The 19,231-nt window shown below is 47.1% G+C and overlaps 2 protein-coding genes across 2 annotated transcripts in view; one reads left to right on the forward strand and one right to left on the reverse strand.

Annotated features, from left to right (window-relative positions):
• Positions 1 to 19,231, reverse strand: part of CDPF1 (cysteine rich DPF motif domain containing 1) — a 271,203-nt gene that overhangs the window by 167,342 nt on the left and 84,630 nt on the right. The window lies entirely within an intron of this gene.
• The window catches only part of ETV6 (ETS variant transcription factor 6), a 112,063-nt gene continuing 93,792 nt past the window's right edge, over positions 961 to 19,231 (forward strand). Inside the window, exon 1 of the mRNA XM_063308343.1 lies at positions 961 to 1,128. Within this exon, the coding sequence (XP_063164413.1) occupies positions 1,096 to 1,128 (33 nt within the window). The 5' untranslated portion in view covers positions 961 to 1,095. The remainder of the gene's footprint in view (positions 1,129 to 19,231) is intronic.

Consider the following 19,231-nt stretch of genomic DNA (forward strand, 5'->3'; position numbering starts at 1 on the left):
TTTTGTCTCCGCGGCGAGCGCGCTCCGCCCGCCTTCCCCGGGCCCCGCCGGCGTAACCGAAGCCCCCGTCCGCCGCCGAGCCGCGTCGGGCGGGAGGCGGGGCGGAGCAGCGCCCAGACAAAGCGCCTTGCGGTCCTCCTCGGGTGGGGCCGGGGAGCGGGAAAGGCGTCCCGGAGAGCCGAGCCTGGCTGAGATGCCGCGCTTTCCCGTCTGCAAATGTCCCCCCTTTACCTTTCCGTTCGGGGCGCGGGGACCCCCACGGGCCGCGCGCCCGGATGCGCCCGCGGATGCGCGGGCGACGCTACGCGGCGGGTGCCCCCGCTGCGCGCTCGTGCGGAGCGCCTCCCCGGTGTCGGGGTCCTTCCCAGGCTGAGCCCCCCGCCCGCCCGCCCGCCCGCCCGCCGGCCGGCCGGCCGGCCGCACGGGACGCCCTTGCCGGCCGGGGGGCGGGGGAGCGCGCCTCCCCCTCGCGGCCCCTTCCCGCTTCCTTCCGTCCGTTCGTCCCCCCCCCCCCCGCGGGCTCCCCCTCCCTCCCTTCCTCCCTTCCTTCCTTTCCGGCAACCGGAGCCCGCCGCTTTCCCATTTCCTGGCGGGCCGGCTCCTTTAAGAGGGCAGAGCCGATGCCGGGAACTCGCGTCACTTCTCAGCCCTGAAACTCTCCAGGTCCATGAGCGGAGCCGCCGCCGCCGCCGCCTCCGCGCGCTCCGCCTGGCGCGCTCTCCTCCTGGGCAGCGGCGCGGCGGGCCCGGGCCGGGCGGGGTGGGCTGGCCGGCCGAGGCGCCCCCGCGCCCCCTCCGAGCCCTGCGAGGGCCCCTCCGGGCTGCCTGGCGCGGGCGCGGGCGGCGCGGCGATGAGCCGAGGCGCCGCGCCGTGAGAGCCAGCCAGCCAGCCAGCCAGCGAGCGAGCGAGCGAGCGAGCGCCTTCGCCCGGCCGGCCGAGGAGCTGCCGCGGGGAAGCCAGCCAGCCGCCAGCAGCCAGGCGGGCGGGCGGGCGTCTGGGCGGAAAGGCGCAGCCCCGCACCGGGAAGGGGAAGCCGGGCGCGCGGCGGGCCAGCCGGCCAACTTCCTGCGCGGCTCCTGCCCTCCCTGCCGAGACATGTCGGAAGGTCCCGACCTGGTTTGCATCAAGGTAAACGCGGCGCCGGCGCCATCGGGCCTTCGGGCCGGCGGGGGCCGGGCGGAAGCCAGCCGGGCGGGGGGCCCCGCGCCTTGCAAGCGGCGAAGGGGGCGCGCGGGCGGGCAGGGCGCGCGCGCTGGGCTGCTCCGGCGGAAGCGCGCGCGCGCCCTCCCCGGGCGGGCGGGCGCCGGATCGGCGGACCCCCCCCTCCCGGAGCTGGGTGTGCAATTGCTGGGGGGCGCGACCGGACCTTGCGGGGAAGCGCCCGCGGCACAGCGACCCCCCGCCCCGCGGATCCGGGCTGGGCGAAGCGCCTCTTTGGAGAAGTTTCCGAACTTGCCCGAGCTGGGGGGGGGGGTGGCGGGATCCCCCCGCGGCCCCGGAGGCCGGCCTGCGGGCTTCGGGCGGCCCCGGGGCGGAAAGGCGGCGCGGCCACGGGCGGGCGGCTGGGAGCGGGAGTCCCGCGCCCGGGGCGCCTTGCGCGCAGCGGCGCCCCGCCTGCCGGCTCCGCGACGGGCTCTCCGGAGGGGCGCGGGGCGCTCGAGGCGCCCCCGGGCACGAGACTCTCGAGCGGGCGCGACCTGGAGAGGCTGCGCCCCCTTGGAGGCCGCGGGGGACGCGCGGGGTCCGACCGCCCTGCCGCTGGAAAGCAGGAAACAGGTTGCTGCTGCGTTTCGGGCGCCGGGAAGCGCGAACCCCCGGCGGGGTTTCGGGAAGCCTCGGAGGTGCCTTTCCTTAAAGCCCGGAAGGCGGTTCGGGGGGCGCGTCTTGGGGGCCCCCAGTGGTCCTCCCGAGCCCGCTGCGGAGCCTCCCCCGGCCCAGGCTGCCTTTTTGCCTGCCGCCTCTTCCGCAGCCGGAGGGCTGGCTCAGTTCGCCCGTTTTCAGGAAAACGGAAATGCGACGTGCGGTGGTTGCGGAGGCCTCCCGGCTGCGTTGCTCCCCCGGCACGGACGGACGTGTGGGAGAAGTGGGCCCTCCCGCCGTTCCCCACTGTTTTTATTGAGCGGTGGTTACCAAACGTTACCAAGTAGCTACATTGACATAAGTCCAAGATGCATAGAGGGAAGAAGGTGGTACAGGAAATAACAAAAAAAATCTGCTAAAAAGTAAGTAAAGAGGCAGGGACTGTACGGGCACAGATTTACCGTATGTGTAAAGTTTTACCATATTATAATCTATCGCTGTTGGAGGTAAGCCGGAAAATCCATCCAAATTTGATCCCTGCCTCTGATCTTCTTTCTGGGTGACCAGGAGGACACGAATGTGATTCAGTCACACTCCTAATCTGGCCTGGTGGGGAGGTTGGTTCAGAAATACCGTCAACTAAAATCTCGACTTGTGTCCAAGTTAAGCTGGTTTAGGATCGAAGTGGGAAGCCAATGAGGAAATCTCCTTTTTTGTTTGCATTTTGCCCTTTAGACTTCTCTAATCACAAAGGCCCATCTACAAGCCCTGAACACACTTTATTTATTTTTTTAAAAATCCCACAATGTATGTTTTAATTTACGTTTCTCTTGAGGACAGGTTGTGTTCTTTCACACCCAAGGACTTGATTTCGACATGGCCATAATTTGTTTCACTGAGATACGCTAACGTGTACTGCGAGAGTCCCACCCTTAAAAGGGTGTCAATTTAAGGGGCAGGTGGTTATCAGCAGTGTTAGCCCTTGTCGTTTGTGCAAGCAAAGGCCCTGTTAATGGGATTGCCAAACTTTTTTCAGTGTTAAGTGCAGTCTGAAGGCTTCACTTTCAAACTGTTTCCAACTGCCTTCTTTTCCTGTGTGGTTCTGGGCCATGCGCGCAGGGTTTACCAGAAATGCTCCATACTGTGAACTCTGCCATAATACATTCTTTATATGGTGATGATGACATAACCTCTGTAGTTGTAGGCCTTTTTTCCCCCCCTCTTAATAAATTGTGTGCTCCCCGTGTGTAGTCACAAGAGTGAGAAGTGAACTGGCTCAGTTCAATTTCAGAGGCTGAAACCATTATTTTGCTGAGCATGAGTTGTTTTAAGGGGACCTGCTTGCTGTGTGCTGGCCCTGTGGAAGGAAGGGAAATCCTTATCAAAGCACGGTTTTCTTGAGTTCAAGGACTGGAGCTCTTTTCTGAATAGTGCACTGTCTGTTGTTTTGTTTCTACTGTTTTGTGTTGTTTCTGTGGTTCTCCTGTGTGGAAGGGCCTTTTGCTCTGTACCTGAAAGGCTGCATGCCCTCATTAGCTTGCAAAACAATAGGATGCCCTCTCTAATCCAGTTCAGCCTAATGACAGGCATGCTTCTGCTCAGTCACATTCACAGGATAAGGGTGTTTCATCTGAGCCATACCCAAATTCTTTTTCTTTTGGAAATGATGTCATCGCTCATATTTAGCGGGCTGAGTTCCAAGGCAAAAATAAACACATTTTAAAAATCAATATTACATGCTCCTCTTTCCCAAGGGATGAAAAGTGACTATAAGCGGCGTATTGTATCCTGGCCTCATTTAATCAGACGAGATTCCCTGCATGATTCACTTTGGGATTTGCTTTTCACGAAGTTTCCACAAAAGGGGTCAACCTTTGTTTTAGCAATTTCTTGCTGTAAAGAAGCAAACAAACCGTCTTTTTACTCTCCTTCATTTTTGTTTATAATTCGTCCTGGGCCTTCCATGTGCACCTATGCAAAGTCTTTTAATATTTTAATATTTAAAACGATACCAAAATCTTTTCTCAAGAAGTTTGGGGAAAAAAAAGAAAGGGTGGGGGAGCTTATTTTAAAAGCAAGGTGGGCTTTTAAATGGAATTTGGTGACTGGAAAATGGGGTGTCCAGTTATATTTGGTTCATATACTTGGTCCTGCTCTCCCCCGCTCCCAGCCAGAACACACTCCTTATATTAAATAGAAATCGCTCGGGAAGGAGGAGTAAATGAAACCAACTGTTCCTCAAAGGGGTTTATCAAACGAACCAAGGAGGAAATGAGCATAGTTTGTTTTCCGCTGGAATCCCGCCTTGTATTCCACCCCCAATGTTAGGGTGGTCTCTTTTAGGGTGTTTGAAACATGTGTTCCAGGGATGATGGGTTCCCAAGCATAGCCCTGAAGGTGGGGCAAAGGCAGGCCAGGGTGGCAAGTGAGATGCTTTTAAATTTCCTGACGTTTCTGGTCTGAGTTCTGGTTGATTCACCCTGTTGAAAGCCAGATGGGAGTTGGCCTGCCTGGACCAGACTCTGGGATTATCCTGAACTGGTGAAGATCATCTGCTCCCTCAGTTCCTGGGATTATGCTGGAGGACCTTAATCCATGCTTTTCACTAGCAGGGGCAGCAAGGTTGTCATGTTTGTGCTGGCACATTCCCAGTTCCCTCTGCCCAGGAAAAGAAGCAGATGTGAAGGTGAAGTCTCCAGTTTCCTGTCTTGCCTATATCTGAGGGGTTTCCAGAGTCTCTCGCCCAGGTTATATCTTGACCTGACCGACTTAACCTTTTTGAGATGGTCGCCAGGGTGCTGTCACTTACTCTAAAAAGATGGAGTTGCCTTTGAGTTGAGCTCAGCTTTCTTGGCAGCTGTTTTGAAGTGGTTTGCTCTTCACTTCATACAGATTTTTATTTTTTTAACTTTCCAGTCCCAGCTTACAGCTGAGTTTCCCTGGTGGTCTCCCATCCAAGTATCTGAATAGCTTTTCAGGATCAGCAAAAGCCAGCTAGGTGCTGCTGCCCGGCTGGAGAAGATCTTAACTCCTGCTGGTCCTGCTTCACCCAAACAGTATGTGGATGGGAGCAGGGTGTCCACGGGGGTATGGTCAAAAGTCAAGATGGGGGCCATAACTGTGTGATCGAAGCTGCACCTGGCTTCTGTGGCCACCATCGTGACGTTTCTGACCATACCTTGGGACACTTGTAGGAGTCTGTCTTGGCTTTGCATGGCCATTGTGGTCATCATCATCACAGTTATTACAGCCCTAAGGCCAGACACAATAAAACTATACAATAGCAACAATGTTACATTAATACATATATATAAAAACAGAAGCAATTAATATACTACTATCCAAAGTTAATTAAGAATGAAAATACTAAAATGAATTGAAATAAAATAGTATGTTAAGAAATACAAAATCTAAGTGATGGTGTAGCTTATTGTGCAGATGGTAGCACAAAACTGGGCAACCTGGGAGGATATTTTTGAGTCCTTGTCTGAAAGAAGTAGCGTGAGATAGAAGTCACTCTCCCTGCCGGGAAATTTCAAAATTGGCTATATAAGGGTCTGTCTAGAATCCTTACATAGGGAACAATATAACAGCATGTGGCTTAGGGTTTCTACTCAGCCGTTACCACATGGACATAGTCGAAGGTGCATAGGAGCACCCTTGAAACGTCCAAAAAGGACCGCTGAGGGCAGTGCATCCAGCCTGGCTAAAGTGAAAGCTTTACAAAATTTCAAAATTGTGATAGATGATAGATAAGAAGCTGGAACAAACCCTTCCGGAAGAAAATGACAGATATTGGGGTATAGCACCTTACTTAAATTTTTCTGGAGATCTGTATCCCAGATTCGTTGTTTCAGGGTGGTTCTAGCATTATCAAATCCTAATGAGCACAGACTTTCCATAGAGAAGCCCAGCAATTTATTTATTTATTATTCAAATTTTATTACCGCCCATCTCCCCCAAAAGAGGGATTCTGGGCGGCTTACAATAAAATCAATGCTACGACAATAAAGGTTAAAATCCCATAAAAATGAAGCACATTACAAATATAAAATGCAATAAATATGGAATCCAAGTGGCTGTAAAATTCCAATCCAGTGGGAGGGGCTCTAAGGCATGAGCCAGCCCCAAGAATTTAATTTTGTCTAAGGCTTTTTTTAGCCAAGATGACTTAAAATGATCTCTAAATATTAGCAGGGCTAAACCTACAGGCAACATAATTAACTTTAGCCAGAAGGTAAGAAGGAGAAACCATGCTCTGGCGTCCAACGAAACTATACCTCTTTGTACCCGTAGGATGGCATTTTTGATACTTTTTGGTACCATCAACATGGGCCATTGTGGTCTGATTCTAGACACGGTACCGGTGCTGGAAGACAGTTGTCCCTGCCTGAAACACACCGTCTGATCCAGTGATTTAGGATGGAAATGAGCGGATCCAAACCAGCTAACCTGGGGAGTTTCAAAAGAGTACGTTCTTTTTTGTAGCCAGCTGTTTAGAACAATGCCTCCTCCAGGAATATCTGCATACTCTTCCATTACGTTATTCCAGTAATATGATTTCCTAGTTAAACTTTGAATTTTGCATTGACTCCATTAACATTGTATTCCTGAATGCTTCTCAGAAAGATGGCTTCTGAATAGACATAAAAGATTTTTACTTTTGGACATTTGCTTCTGGATTATAAATTTTATGATACTTACCCATATGCTGTTTCTTCTTTCCTCTAATTAAAGATTTTTTTTAATCTGAGTAATTCCAGTTATTGACTTGCAGTGATCAAAATGAATATGCCATAGTCCTTATTTACTAAATGAGATCGGATTCTTAAAGGTGGCTGCTACATTATTGTAAGCCATGGTCTGCTTAAAGGTAAAGGTAAAGGTTTCCCTTGACGTAAAGTCCAGTCGTGTCCGACTCTAGGGGGCGGTGCTCATCTCCGTTTCAAAGCCTTGGAGCCGGCGTTGTCCATAGGACACTTCCGGGTCATGTGGCCAGCATGACTCACGGAACGCCGTTACCTTCCCGCCGAAGCGGTACCAATTAATCTACTCACATTTGCATGTTTTCGAACTGCTTGGTGTGCAGAAGCTGGGACGAGCAACGGGAGCTCACCCCGCCGCGCGGTTTCGAACCACCGACCTTCCGATCGACAGCTCAGCGGTTTAACCCGCAGCGCCACCGCATCCCTGCTTAAGCATGTTCTGCTTAAGCATGTTTTATTGAATAAACCACAATGAGCTACATTCATACCAACTTAGCCAAAACCAAACCAAGTTAAGGCTTACTCAGTAGAGTGTGTGAACTCAGCCAGCTCTATATTTAGTCTTGAGATCTTATGAGTTGCATTTGTAGTTACTGACATCTGGTAGAAACCATGATGACATCTCATGCAGCATAACGTCATCTCGGAGTGAGACCATTTGCACAACTTGTGTCATTTGTGCAATGACATCACGATGCGCGTGACATCATCCCCTGCCCCACCTGTGTGTTCGCATTTTTTCACAAATCAAATCAAGCCAATTTTTCATCCAGCCATCACCCAGTTCAAACCAAATATAAAACAGTGGGCCTAAGGATAACACTAAAGGATTAGAATAAATGACAGGGTGAGTAAAACAGTAATTTTAACTAAAAGTGTTTTAAAGGTAGAAAGTGTCACTTAAAATCCAAGAAGCTTCCTCAAGATACGAGAAGTAAATAAAAAGGTAAGTCCGTCTAACGGTCTAGGAATAAGCCGTATCCTGCATTTCTTCATATAACAGGCGAACTGTTCCTCCTTGGCTGAAGTGAAATCTGTTTATTGGATTTCTTTTTTTTTTTACTTAATAGCTTTCTGGGAAACAATTTAATCTAGTGGCAGTACCAATCCAGTATATTCCTCTTAAATGGAAACTTTCAGTCCCATATTAGAATATTTTTCTATTGTAGCAGTTTTGCTAGTGAAATGTGTTTTGCTTCAGTATAATAAATGCCATTTATCCATTTAAGTGTTTCCTCCCTAAAGGACTCCAGGGAGGAACCCTACTATGTGATTCATGGTTTGAAGCTCTTCACCCCCTCCCCTTTAAAAAAAAATGTTCTTAATGTTAAAAACCCAGGAGGTAGACCCAAACTGGTTTCATACATGCTAAACCAGAACTACTGAACCATCATGCTGCAGCTTACAGGTAGACCTCACTTAACAATCATTCATTTAGTGATGGTTTGGACTTCTGACAGTGCTGAAAAAACTGACTTGCGGCCAGTCCTCACACTTGTGACTGTCACAGCATTCCCCCCCGGTCACATGATCACGATTTGGGTGGTTGGCAACCAGTTCACATTTATGACCGGTGCAGCATTGTGTGGTCACGTGATTGCCATTTTTGACCTTCCCAGCCGGCTTCCAGCAAGCAAAATCAGTGGGGAACCACGTGATTCGCTTAACGACCACCGCAAAAGCCATAAAATGGGTTGGATTTGCTTGACGACAGCTTCGCTTAGCGACCAAAAATCTGGTCCCAGTTGTGGTCATTAAGCGAGGACTACCTGTAATGCTCCCCGTCCCACCCCAAACCTCGGTCTGCCTCTGCCATTAATCTGAGAGCAAAGCCTCAACCTTCGAAATTGTCCCTGAAAAGTGGGTGGACGTTCTGTGAACATTTGTTATCGAGGGATTTTTAAAATTACTATTACTTTGTGTTAAAATAGCTTCTCCACATCCGTCTCCCAGCTTTAAAGGAAGAATGGTGGGTTTTGGTCTAGCTCAGAGCTTCTCAGCCTTGGCAACTTTAAGATGCGTGGACTTCAACTCCCAGGACTCCCCAGCCGCTGGCTGGGGAATCTTGGGAGTTGAAGTCCACGCATCTTAAAGTTGCCAAGGTTGGGAAACTCTGGTCTAGCTTACCCCCAAGATTTCTGACCATTGGTTACCTACACAGGGTACAGACCCTTCCTCTTGAATGGCCATAAACCAATGCTGGTGTCCCTGTGGTGGTCCTGGAAGTATGGAAACAATCTCTCTTTCAAGTCATGGTTTCTGGTTTACTGACCTCTTATCTCTGAAGATACAAGGATTTACAGCTTCTCTGAGTTTTCCCCAGGAAAACCCTTCCAGGAAGAAGTCAGATCTAGAGGTGGCTGAATCAGCTGAATTGTTTTTTGCATGGCCCGAAGGCCTTTGACCGGAAGAGGAACATTGAGAGCACTCTTCAGACTTGGGCGTATTTTGGTGGTTGGCCAGCTACCTTCCTTGCATTCCCACCAAACATCAACCGTTAGTCCTTTCCATCTCCAGAGGAACAGCGATAATAAGTCTATTTTAATTTTAATGGAGCGGCTGGTTGGTCTGTGTGTCTCTTTTGGCTGTTGTAAGCCATCCAAGTGTTTGAGGTGGGTAGCTGTACTGGACTGTGACCGTAATAAAGAGTTGAGTTGGGCAGGTATATTAACTAAATAATTAATGTAAAATTTCTATAGGCACATGGCTCCCTCCATGCTTACACATCTGTTATCAACAAACATCCCATAACCCCATTGTGGAACCATCATAACTCTTATTTTGGCCTTTGAATAAAATGGGTGAGGGTTTGGGACTATTTTAGCAGCTGCGTCGTGGTCTCAAAATCATAATATTGGCGCACGCATGTGTGTGTGTGTGTGTGTGTGTGTGTGTGTGTGTATGTGTGTATACACATACAGTATATATATAAGAATGAGGTGGAATGCATTGCTGTCTGTCCTGTGATGGTGTAGAAGCAAACACCGAAGAGAATTTCATTGCTTCTCTTCCAACTCCTACCCCGTTAAAAAGAACAGCTCCTATTTTATTTGTTTATTTGTTTATTTATTTATCACATTTCTTTACCGCCCATCTCGACAAATGACTCTGGGCGGTTTACAAGCGCATTAAAACAACAAAAGAATTAAATATCATTAAAAGAGATACATTATAAAAATATAGATCGATGAAAACACACATCAGTCCGTGGGATGACAAATGGTTAATTGTTTATTAGAACTTAACTTCAGAAACCCTGGCTTTGAAGAATGGGCTCTAAGGAATAAGCAGAATTGTAAGCTACCTTGCTTCTTGGAGTGGGGAAGAACATTTCAAAACAAGCCTGTTTGCACCATACGACTGACCCAGGCGCCCTCTCCCCTGGTCAGTTGATTAGTGGGTTGGTTAGTTGTGCATTAACTAGTTTCCCAGTCCTCCACGCCTCCCTGCAAAGGAGTCCAGGAAGCAGTGTTGTAGTTCTCTGCCCTTTTTTAAATAAATGGAATAGAAAATATGCAGCAGCAAAATCAGGTTTTCTTGCCCCTTATCAGGGGCATAAAACAAGAAACACCTTCAGGTGGCAGGGACTTGGGTAGGGAGGGTATGAAAAAGATAGGAATAATGGCCGTGAGTGTGCAATTGAAGCCCCACCCCCTTTTTCACGTGGCTCCCTAAAGTGACTCCATTTTCACGGAGTCTCTCTAGGACTTTGCCTCTGTTTTAAAACTGGGAAGGGACAGTTAACTTTCCAGTAAACAGTTTGCATAGACAATTGATTGCGGGAGTTACTTTAGCCTTAAAAAAAATCCCTGGGGCTTTCTGAGTCAAAATTAACTCTTTCTGGGTGTGAATTGTGGGGATTAGCTAACTGCTGGGCTCAACTAGTTCTAGCAGATGCGGGCTTCGCAGTGCAGTGTTGGCTCATATGGTGTGGCTGTGATGTGGAGGAAGCTATTTCATGCATCGGTTTTCGGCTGGTAGAACAAAATGCTACCTCAGTCGATGTTGGCCGTAGAGAAATTAGAACAGATGGTGTCCGTGAAGTTCTTTTAGGACTGATGGTCCTTTGAGTCCCAGCTGGTGTACAACCCTTATTTTTCTTTTAGGGTCTTTTCTGCTTGCTCTCCAGAATAAATCCTCACTGAAGAGGTCTCAATACCGAGAAGAAAAGCTTATGAAGGTTTTCAGAGCAACTTCAAAAAGTTCCTTGATGGGCTCATTTCATGCAAAAAATATCTCCTGGGCTTGGGGGGGAGAGAAGAATCTTGTTTTTCCTTACTGTTTTTGGAGATCCTGGTTTCATTTGCAAGCATATCCTTTCTGATCCAGGGAAAGTTGGGAAGTTCTCAGGAAACTTTCTACAGAGGAAGCCCTTTCAAAGGCCGTGAAACTTCGGGATGGGGGCCTGTGGTACTGAGGAAGAAGGAAAAGGAGAGGGAAAAAAATCCGTGTTATAATGACAGTTCTCAAAATCACATACAGGTAGTCCTCGCTTAACAACTATTCGTTTAGTGATGGTTTGGACTTACAACAGCGCTGGGAAAACCGACTCATGACTGGTCCTCGCATTTAGGACCGCCGCCCCGTGATCACATGATCACAATTTGGGTGCTTGGCAACCAGTTCACATTTATGACTGTCACAGCATCCTGTTGTCACCTGATCACCATTTTCAACCTTCCCAGCCAACTTCCAGCAAGCAGAATCAATGGAGAACTATGTGCTTTGCTTAATGACCACATGGTTTGCTTAACAACCGCCACAAAAAGGTTGAAAGATTGGGTCGGATTTGCTTAATGACCGCTTAGCTTAGCAACTGAAATTCCAGTCCCAATTGTGGTCGTTAAGCGAGGACTACCTGTAATTAAATGAGTTGTAGGAGGCTCCAGGTAGACCAAAGGGATGTATATCACACAGGCTTTTGCTCCTTTATGTAATTTACTGCCACTTAGTTCTATGGTGGTTGTCCGTGACTGTTAGTGCGATTGTTAAATGGAGTATCAGGATCCAGAGGATCTTAGACTGGCGTACTGGTGATGAGTAATTGTTTCTACACTGCTCGTAAGCTCTCCAGGAGCTCCAGCCGGCACCACGAAGAGGGAAGGGACGTTCTGGAAAACCACAGTGGATCCCCAGAGGCTCCCGGGCTGGCCGTGGTGCGTTTTGCAAGTTCCTGGAGCCGTTCGTGGAAACCTTTTGCCCTTGAGTCATCTTCCTGCATGTTCTGTCAGTGGGAAGACGGCTGTTCACATTGGCAAAGGTGGATTTAGGTCAGACTGGATGCTTTTGTTGCTTCTCTTGAATTCCACAAGTGAGGGGCAGTGGCATCCTCTGAAAGTTTTTATTCTCCAACCCTCTGCTGGGTTTTGGCTTCTTGGCTCAGCGGTGTAGCCTTCCTCTTCTCTCCTTCAAGGACATGGAGGCCCATGGCCTCGCTCTTGCCCTGCGGAGGAGCAGTACTGCACACCTGGCTTGCCTTTGGAGAGCCAGCAGTGGGAATGTCTTGCTCGGGACACGTTTTTCCTCTGGGCTTTCCTCTGCATCTGAACGCATTTCTGCTTCAGCTTCTGCTTAAGATGGAGATCATGGCTAGTGTTAAGTTAAACCATATTTGGCTCATTCTGTTGCAAACCTGGGCCTGCTTAAGGCTGAAAAGAAGGGGGATAGTGACAAGGAGGAAAGCCAAGTTTCTCAATCCAGTTTCCAGCCCAAATGTGAAATTCAGGTTTTAGCATTCCCACCACTGTGGATGCTGGTGTGCAAAGAGTAAGACCCACTGCTGTCAGTTATGGTCATGCTGGTTGTGTTACGCCTGGAAATGAGGACCAAAAAAATCCATGTTTCAAGGAATGGGGTTCTCTGAATTCCTCGGGGAGAAGGTGCTCCGTGAATGTATGCAAAGATCTTGCTGAGAGGGATATAAATGCCGTTTGAGAAAAGTGTCTGCATCTTGCTTTCTGTCTATACATCAACATTTATATTGATAGTTAAAGCCCAGCATAAATATTAAATGCATAAATCACTTAGCATTTTCTAAATTTAAAAACAAGCCTTTCCTTCCCCCCCCCCCCCCACAAGATCATCTTAAACATTGCCTTTCCTTTCTTGCATATAAGTTGGGGCTGTTGATGATCATTACCTTTTAATTGATAAGTGTGCCCCCAACCTTCCGTGTAACAGTGTAATCCTCTCCAGGTTTACCCTGCTGCCAGATTCGGCTTTTCCCAAGTTGGCGCTGCTCACAATGAAAGTGGTAATTCAGCCCATCTGGATGGGATCAGATTGGAGGATACTGTACATTGAGGATGTCAGCCTGAACTGTGCTGTTGAATATTTTCTTTTTCCACTTCCTATTATGGTTGCATGCTGGAACCAATGTTTACTTGTTCGGAAAGGAAACAAGATTTCTCTGAATTTGCGGCTCCTCTGAAAAAAAATTGGCTTGAGCTCGTCAGTCAACGGAGACTTGATTGATCTGATCTGCAGAGTTAAGATTGCAGAAGTCCAAATGGAAATTGTTTAAAGCGGTTTCTTTCATGTAATTCTGGGGCAGGACGGGTGGGGGGAACAGTTCAAGTTTTCATTATTTTCCACTAGAAATTCAAAGAAATTCACATTGTGGTCAAAATTCATATCCTTGGGAGATGTAGAGGTGACACATTATGTTCACCCAGAATTAATCAGAGGGGTTAAGCAAGCCATAAAGGATGATTTATGAATTATATTAAGCTATACATTAAAGCTTGGAGTTCATAATATTTGGGTTCAGTCACTGGACTAAAACCAGGCAAACCACATTGTGGCTCAAGATTATTGTATGAATCAAATATTGATTGAAAATTGATTCCGTCTTAGAGGTGGGAGAAAACTCTTCATTTTTCACCACCTGGTGTTCTCTGTATATGCTGGAATGGCAAATCCCAGAATTCTCTGCCAACGTAACAAAGGGGAATTCTGGGAGTTGTAGTCCTGACATATTGGGGAGGCTTGCAACTTACAGAAAGGTGCTTTAATTGCTTGGTCCCATTCCAGAAGTGTTGAGAGAAAAGAAGTAAGCAAAACCATGTTTAACTCCAATTGGCATGTTCACTTAAGGATGATTCCACACAGGATTTCGGTGGAATAATTTTCTTGTTTAAATACAAATTAAAATGGGGCTGAAACCATCCATAATTGTCCATGAAAAGTTGGATAACTTCTTTCTTTGGGACTCAATTTCTTTACATCTTCCTATACTTGGGAAGCTTCAGCAAAGGATCGTTACCTTGTCGTGGTGCTGGAGCTTGAGCACCTCAGTGATGCCATGAGCTGAACCGTGAAGGGCCACCCAAGACGGGAAGGTCATGACAGAGAGGTCAGACTAAATGCGCTCCCCGGGGAAGGTCATGGCAACCCACCCCAGTATTCTTGCCGTGAAAACTAAATGGATCAGTACAACCAGAGAGATGTCGGTATACCATCGGAAGATGAGACCCCCAGGTCGGAAGATGGTCAAATTCTACTGGGGAGGAACAGAGGATGAGTTCAACTAGCCCCAGACGTGATGACGCAGCTAGCTCAAAGCCGAAAGGACGGCTAGCGGCCGACGGTGCTGGTGGTGAACGGCGAATCCGATGTTCTAAGGATCAACACACCACTGGAACCTGGAATGTAAGATCTATGAGCCAGGGAAAATTGGATGTGGTTATTGGGGAGAACTCAAGATTAAAGATAGACATTTTGGGCGTCAGTGAACTGAAATGGACTGGAATGGGCCACTTCACATCAAATGACCACCAGATCTACTACTGCGGACAAGAGGACCACAGAAGGAATGGAGTAGCCTTCATAATTAATAGTCAAGTGGCTAAAGCAGTGCTTGGATACAATCCAAAAAAAGGTAGAATGATCTCAATTCGAATTCAGGGCAAGCCATCTAACATCACAGTGATCCAAATATACGCCCCAACCACAGATGCTGAAGAAGCTGAAGTAGAGCAGTTCTATGAGGATCTGCAGCACCTACTGGACAACACGCCTAAAAGAGATGTTATTTTCATCACGGGAGACTGGAATGCTAAGGTGGGCAGTCAAATGACACCTGGAATTACAGGTAAGCATGGCCTGGGAGAACAAAACGAAGCAGGACATAGGCTGATAGAATTTTGCCAAGACAACTCACTGTGCGTAACAAACACTCTCTTCCAACAACCTAAGAGACGGCTTTATACATGGACTTCACCAGATGGACAACACCGAAACCAGATTGACTACATCCTTTGCAGCCAAAGGTGGCGGACATCTATACAGTCGGTAAAAACAAGACCTGGAGCTGACTGTAGTTCTGATCATGAACTTCTTCTTGCACAATTTAGGATCAGACTAACCCTAACCCACAGATCAGCTAGATATGAGCTCACTAATATTCCTAAGGAATATGCAGTGGAGGTGAAGAATAGATTGAAGGGACTGGACTTAGTAGATAGAGTCCTGGAAGAACTCTGGACAGAAGTTCACAACATTGTTCAGGAGGCGGCAACAAAATACATCCCAAAGAAAGAGAAAACCAAGAAGGCAAAATGGCTGTCTGCTGAGACACTGGAAGTAGCCCAAGAAAGAAGGAAAGCAAAAAGCAACAGTGATAGGGGAAGATATGCCCAATTAAATGCAAAATTCCAGAGGTTAGCCAGAAGAGATAAGGAATTATTTTTAAACAAGCAATGCGTGGAAGTGGAAGAAGACAATAAAATAGGAAGGACAAGAGACCTTTTCCAGAAAATTAGAAACATCGGAGGTAAATTCCAGGCAAAAATGGGTATCATCAAAAACAAAGATGGCAAGGACCTAACAGAAGAAGAAGAGATCAAGAAAAGGTGGCAAGAATATACAGAAGACCTGTATAGGAAGGATAACAATATCAGGGATAGCTTTGACGGTGTGGTCAGTGAGCGAGAGCCAGACATCCTGAAGAGTGAGGTTGAGTGGGCCTTAAGAAGCATTGCTAATAACAAGGCAGCAGGAGACGACAGCATCCCAGCTGAACTGTTCAAAATCTTGCAAGATGATGCTGTCAAGGTAATGCATGCTGTATGCCAGCAAATTTGGAAAACACAAGAATGGCCATCAGATTGGAAAAAATCAACTTACATCCCCCTACTAAAAAAGGGAAACACTAAAGAATGTTCAAACCATCGAACAGTGGCACTCATTTCACATGCCAGTAAGGTAATGCTCAAGATCCTGCAAGGTAGACTTCAGCAATTCATGGAGCGAGAATTGCCAGATGTACAAGCTGGGTTTAGAAAAGGCAGAGGAACTAGAGACCAAATTGCCAATATCCGCTGGATAATGAAGAAAGCCAGGGAGTTTCAGAAAAACATCTATTTCTGTTTTACTGACTATTCTAAAGCCTTTGACTGTGTGGACCATAACAAATTGTGGCAAGTTCTTAGCGATATGGGGATACCAAGTCATCTTGTATGCCTCCTGAAGAATCTGTATAACGACCAAGTAGCAATGGTAAGAACAGACCACGGAACAACGGACTGGTTTAAGATTGGGAAAGGAGTATGGCAGGGTTGTATCCTCTCACCCTACCTATTCAACGTGTACGCAGAACACATCATGCGACGTGCTGGGCTTGAGGAATCCAAGGCTGGAGTTAAAATCGCTGGAAGAAACATTAACAATCTCAGATATGCAGATGATACCACTTTGATGGCTGAAAGCAAAGAGGAACTGAGGAGCCTTATGATGAAGGTGAAAGAAGAAAGTGCAAAAGCTGGCTTGCAGCTAAACCTCAAAAAAACCAAGATTATGGCAACCAGCTTGATTGGTAACTGGCAAATAGAGGGAGAAAATGTAGAAGCAGTGAAAGACTTTGTATTTCTAGGTGCGAAGATTACTGCAGATGCTGACTGCAGTCAGGAAATCAGAAGACGCTTAATCCTTGGGAGAAGAGCAATGACCAATCTCGATAAAATAGTCAAGAGCAGAGACATCACACTGACAACAAAGGTCCACATAGTTAAAGCAATGGTGTTCCCTGTAGTAACATGTGGCTGCGAGAGCTGGACCATAAGGAAGGCTGAGAGAAGGAAGATAGATGCTTTTGAACTGTGGTGTTGGAGGAAAATTCTGAGAGTGCCTTGGACTGCAAGAAGATCAAACCAGTCCATCCTCCAGGAAATGACGCCAGACTGCTCACTTGAGGGAATGATATTAAAAGCAAAACTGAAATACTCTAGCCACATAATGAGAAGACAGGACACCCTGGAGAAGGTGCTGATGCTAGGGAGAGTGGAGGGCAAACGGAAGAGGGGCCAACCAAGGGCAAGGTGGATGGATGATATTCCAGAGGTGACGGATTCGTCCCTGGGGGAGCTGGGGGTGTTGACGACCGACAGGAAGCTCTGGCGTGGGCTGGTCCATGAAGTCACGAAGAGTCGGAAGCGACTGAACGAATAAACAACAACAACATACTTGGGAAGACTCTCAAACTGAGATCTACTTTGGATTTTTGAAACTTTTTTTATTTTTTACTATATCTAGCTCATGGTTGAACTGTTGGTAGTTCTAAGGCTGCATCAGGCTGTCCTGGTAACACTGGAATGTGGATAATAGCAAAACATTTCAATCACAAGGGTTTTTGTTTGTTTTAATCAGATGTTTTTATTCCTGCAAGAGCTTTATGAGATCAAACATGCTGGTCCCTGGAAGCCACATTTTTCCAGGCATACCCGCTGTAGTTCATCAGGGCCACAAGTGGGAGATTATACCAACAGATGCTTAGTTTAAACTCAAAATGGGTAATACTCAAAATATGGTAATTTGTTCTCAAGAGAAAGGAGTAGCTTAGGCTGTTTTCCTCCTTTTTGCAGTGCATATTACTTGTAACAGAGATGAATGTTTACTGGTTGATATTTTAAAAAACGGTTTTCATCTTCAGTATATTTCTTTTATAATCTAACAACTTAATCCGAGAAGTTTCAATGTGTAACCCACAAGTGCTTTCCGTTGTATAAGAGACAGGCTTCAATTTGCCTTTTCTGTATGCCTCGAAAGATGCTCAGCAGTGGAAGATGGAAACTGCAACTTGCAGTTGGAGTTAATCTCAAGAAAGGTCCATTCTCAAAGATTGCGCACCAGTCCTTGAAATATGCTTTGTCCAGTAGATAGAAGAGAAGATGCGTCTAGGTGAGCCTCGGAAACATTATTTGGAGGATATGCCCACTTCCCCCATCCTCTCTTAGATGGGTTTAATTTTTAAAGAATGACTAAAACTACTGGAGAACTTAAACTAAGAATTTGCAATCAAAATGTCATGGATGTGTCTGTGAAGTCACCCACAGTCAGGACCAGCTCCAAGAAGACTTGTTTTTGCCTTGTCGGGGTGGGATGGGTCATTTTGATGCAGTCCAAGGTGGTGCCTCCTGAATTCTTGCTTGTCCCTAGATCTAGGCAGAAGACAAAGAGTTGAGCGCACAACTCTGTTTCTTTGCAGTCCCTTCCTTTCTGAGAGCAAACCAGTGGCTGAAATCAAGTTTAGAAACACTCAAGCTTTAACGCTCCTTGTTCTTCTGTTCTGGCATGGTTATGAGGAGGTCTGGAGCCTTTGCTTCTGTTTCCCAATGACTGTGGTACCTCACCATCCAAGTTCATGCATAATCCCTAAATCCACGATTGGTTGAACATGGCAGGGACCCAGTGGTGTACATCATGCCAAGCCAAAAATAAACCATCCATATTATGATTTATGGCCAGGCCATTGTATCCAAACTAGGGACTACGATTAGTACTAATTGGGACTTACTGTAAGAAGTCAGGGTACTTCATCACGGTTTGCCTGTTCCAGTAAATCAAAGCTGCTAACCAGAATTTGTGTAGGATTGTACAAAATGAGAAATTAGAATTAATTAAAACAGAAGCTTTTGGTCACTTCCTTATGAGCCTATGAGTCAAAAAGACAGGAAAGCAGATATACAGAAGCCATAGCCTAGCCAGCCTTTCTCAACTTTTTGAGCCTGGAGGAACCCTTGAAATATTTCTCAGGCCTCGGGGACCCGCTGCACGTTCAGGCTCAAATAGAGGCCAGAAGTTGCAAAATTATTACATTCGTTTCCCGTGTAAGCCTGTATATAAGCATGAACAGTGTTCCTAAGCTAGAAATAAAAAATGAAACCTACCTCTTTAATAAGAAGTTGCCCGAATTTGAAATAAATTTTTAAATAAATCATGGTCTCCCAGGGAACCCCTCGGGACCTCTTGCGGAACCCTTGAGTGCCACGGAACCCTGGTTGAGGAACCCTGGTCTAGCCTGACCTATGAACTGAGTTTCTGAGGGGTGGTCACAATACTGTTTTAGACTCCCATGTAGTTACGGTGTCAAATTATAGTTTCATTTTAAACCGACAGGATTAGTTTGTTTTTTATTATATTTCACCTTCCATTGATAATCTTGATCATCTTTTGCAACAAGTGAATAATATGGCTGTATAGGGAACTGGATTCGATGGGAACCACCTGTGTTGGGCAGATGCGTAGCTCATGTCAGCAGTCCCTTCAACCAAGCATGGGACTTTCCTGGGATCAAGGTCATTAGCCCCACAGTGACTTGCTTTATAGAAGAATGGCTTCCTGAGTCTTTGGTCAGTTCTGGGATGGAGAATCATGGAGGAATGAGAGCC

Source organism: Candoia aspera, chromosome 7 (genome assembly GCF_035149785.1).
Source record: "Candoia aspera isolate rCanAsp1 chromosome 7, rCanAsp1.hap2, whole genome shotgun sequence".
NCBI lineage: Eukaryota > Metazoa > Chordata > Lepidosauria > Squamata > Boidae > Candoia > Candoia aspera.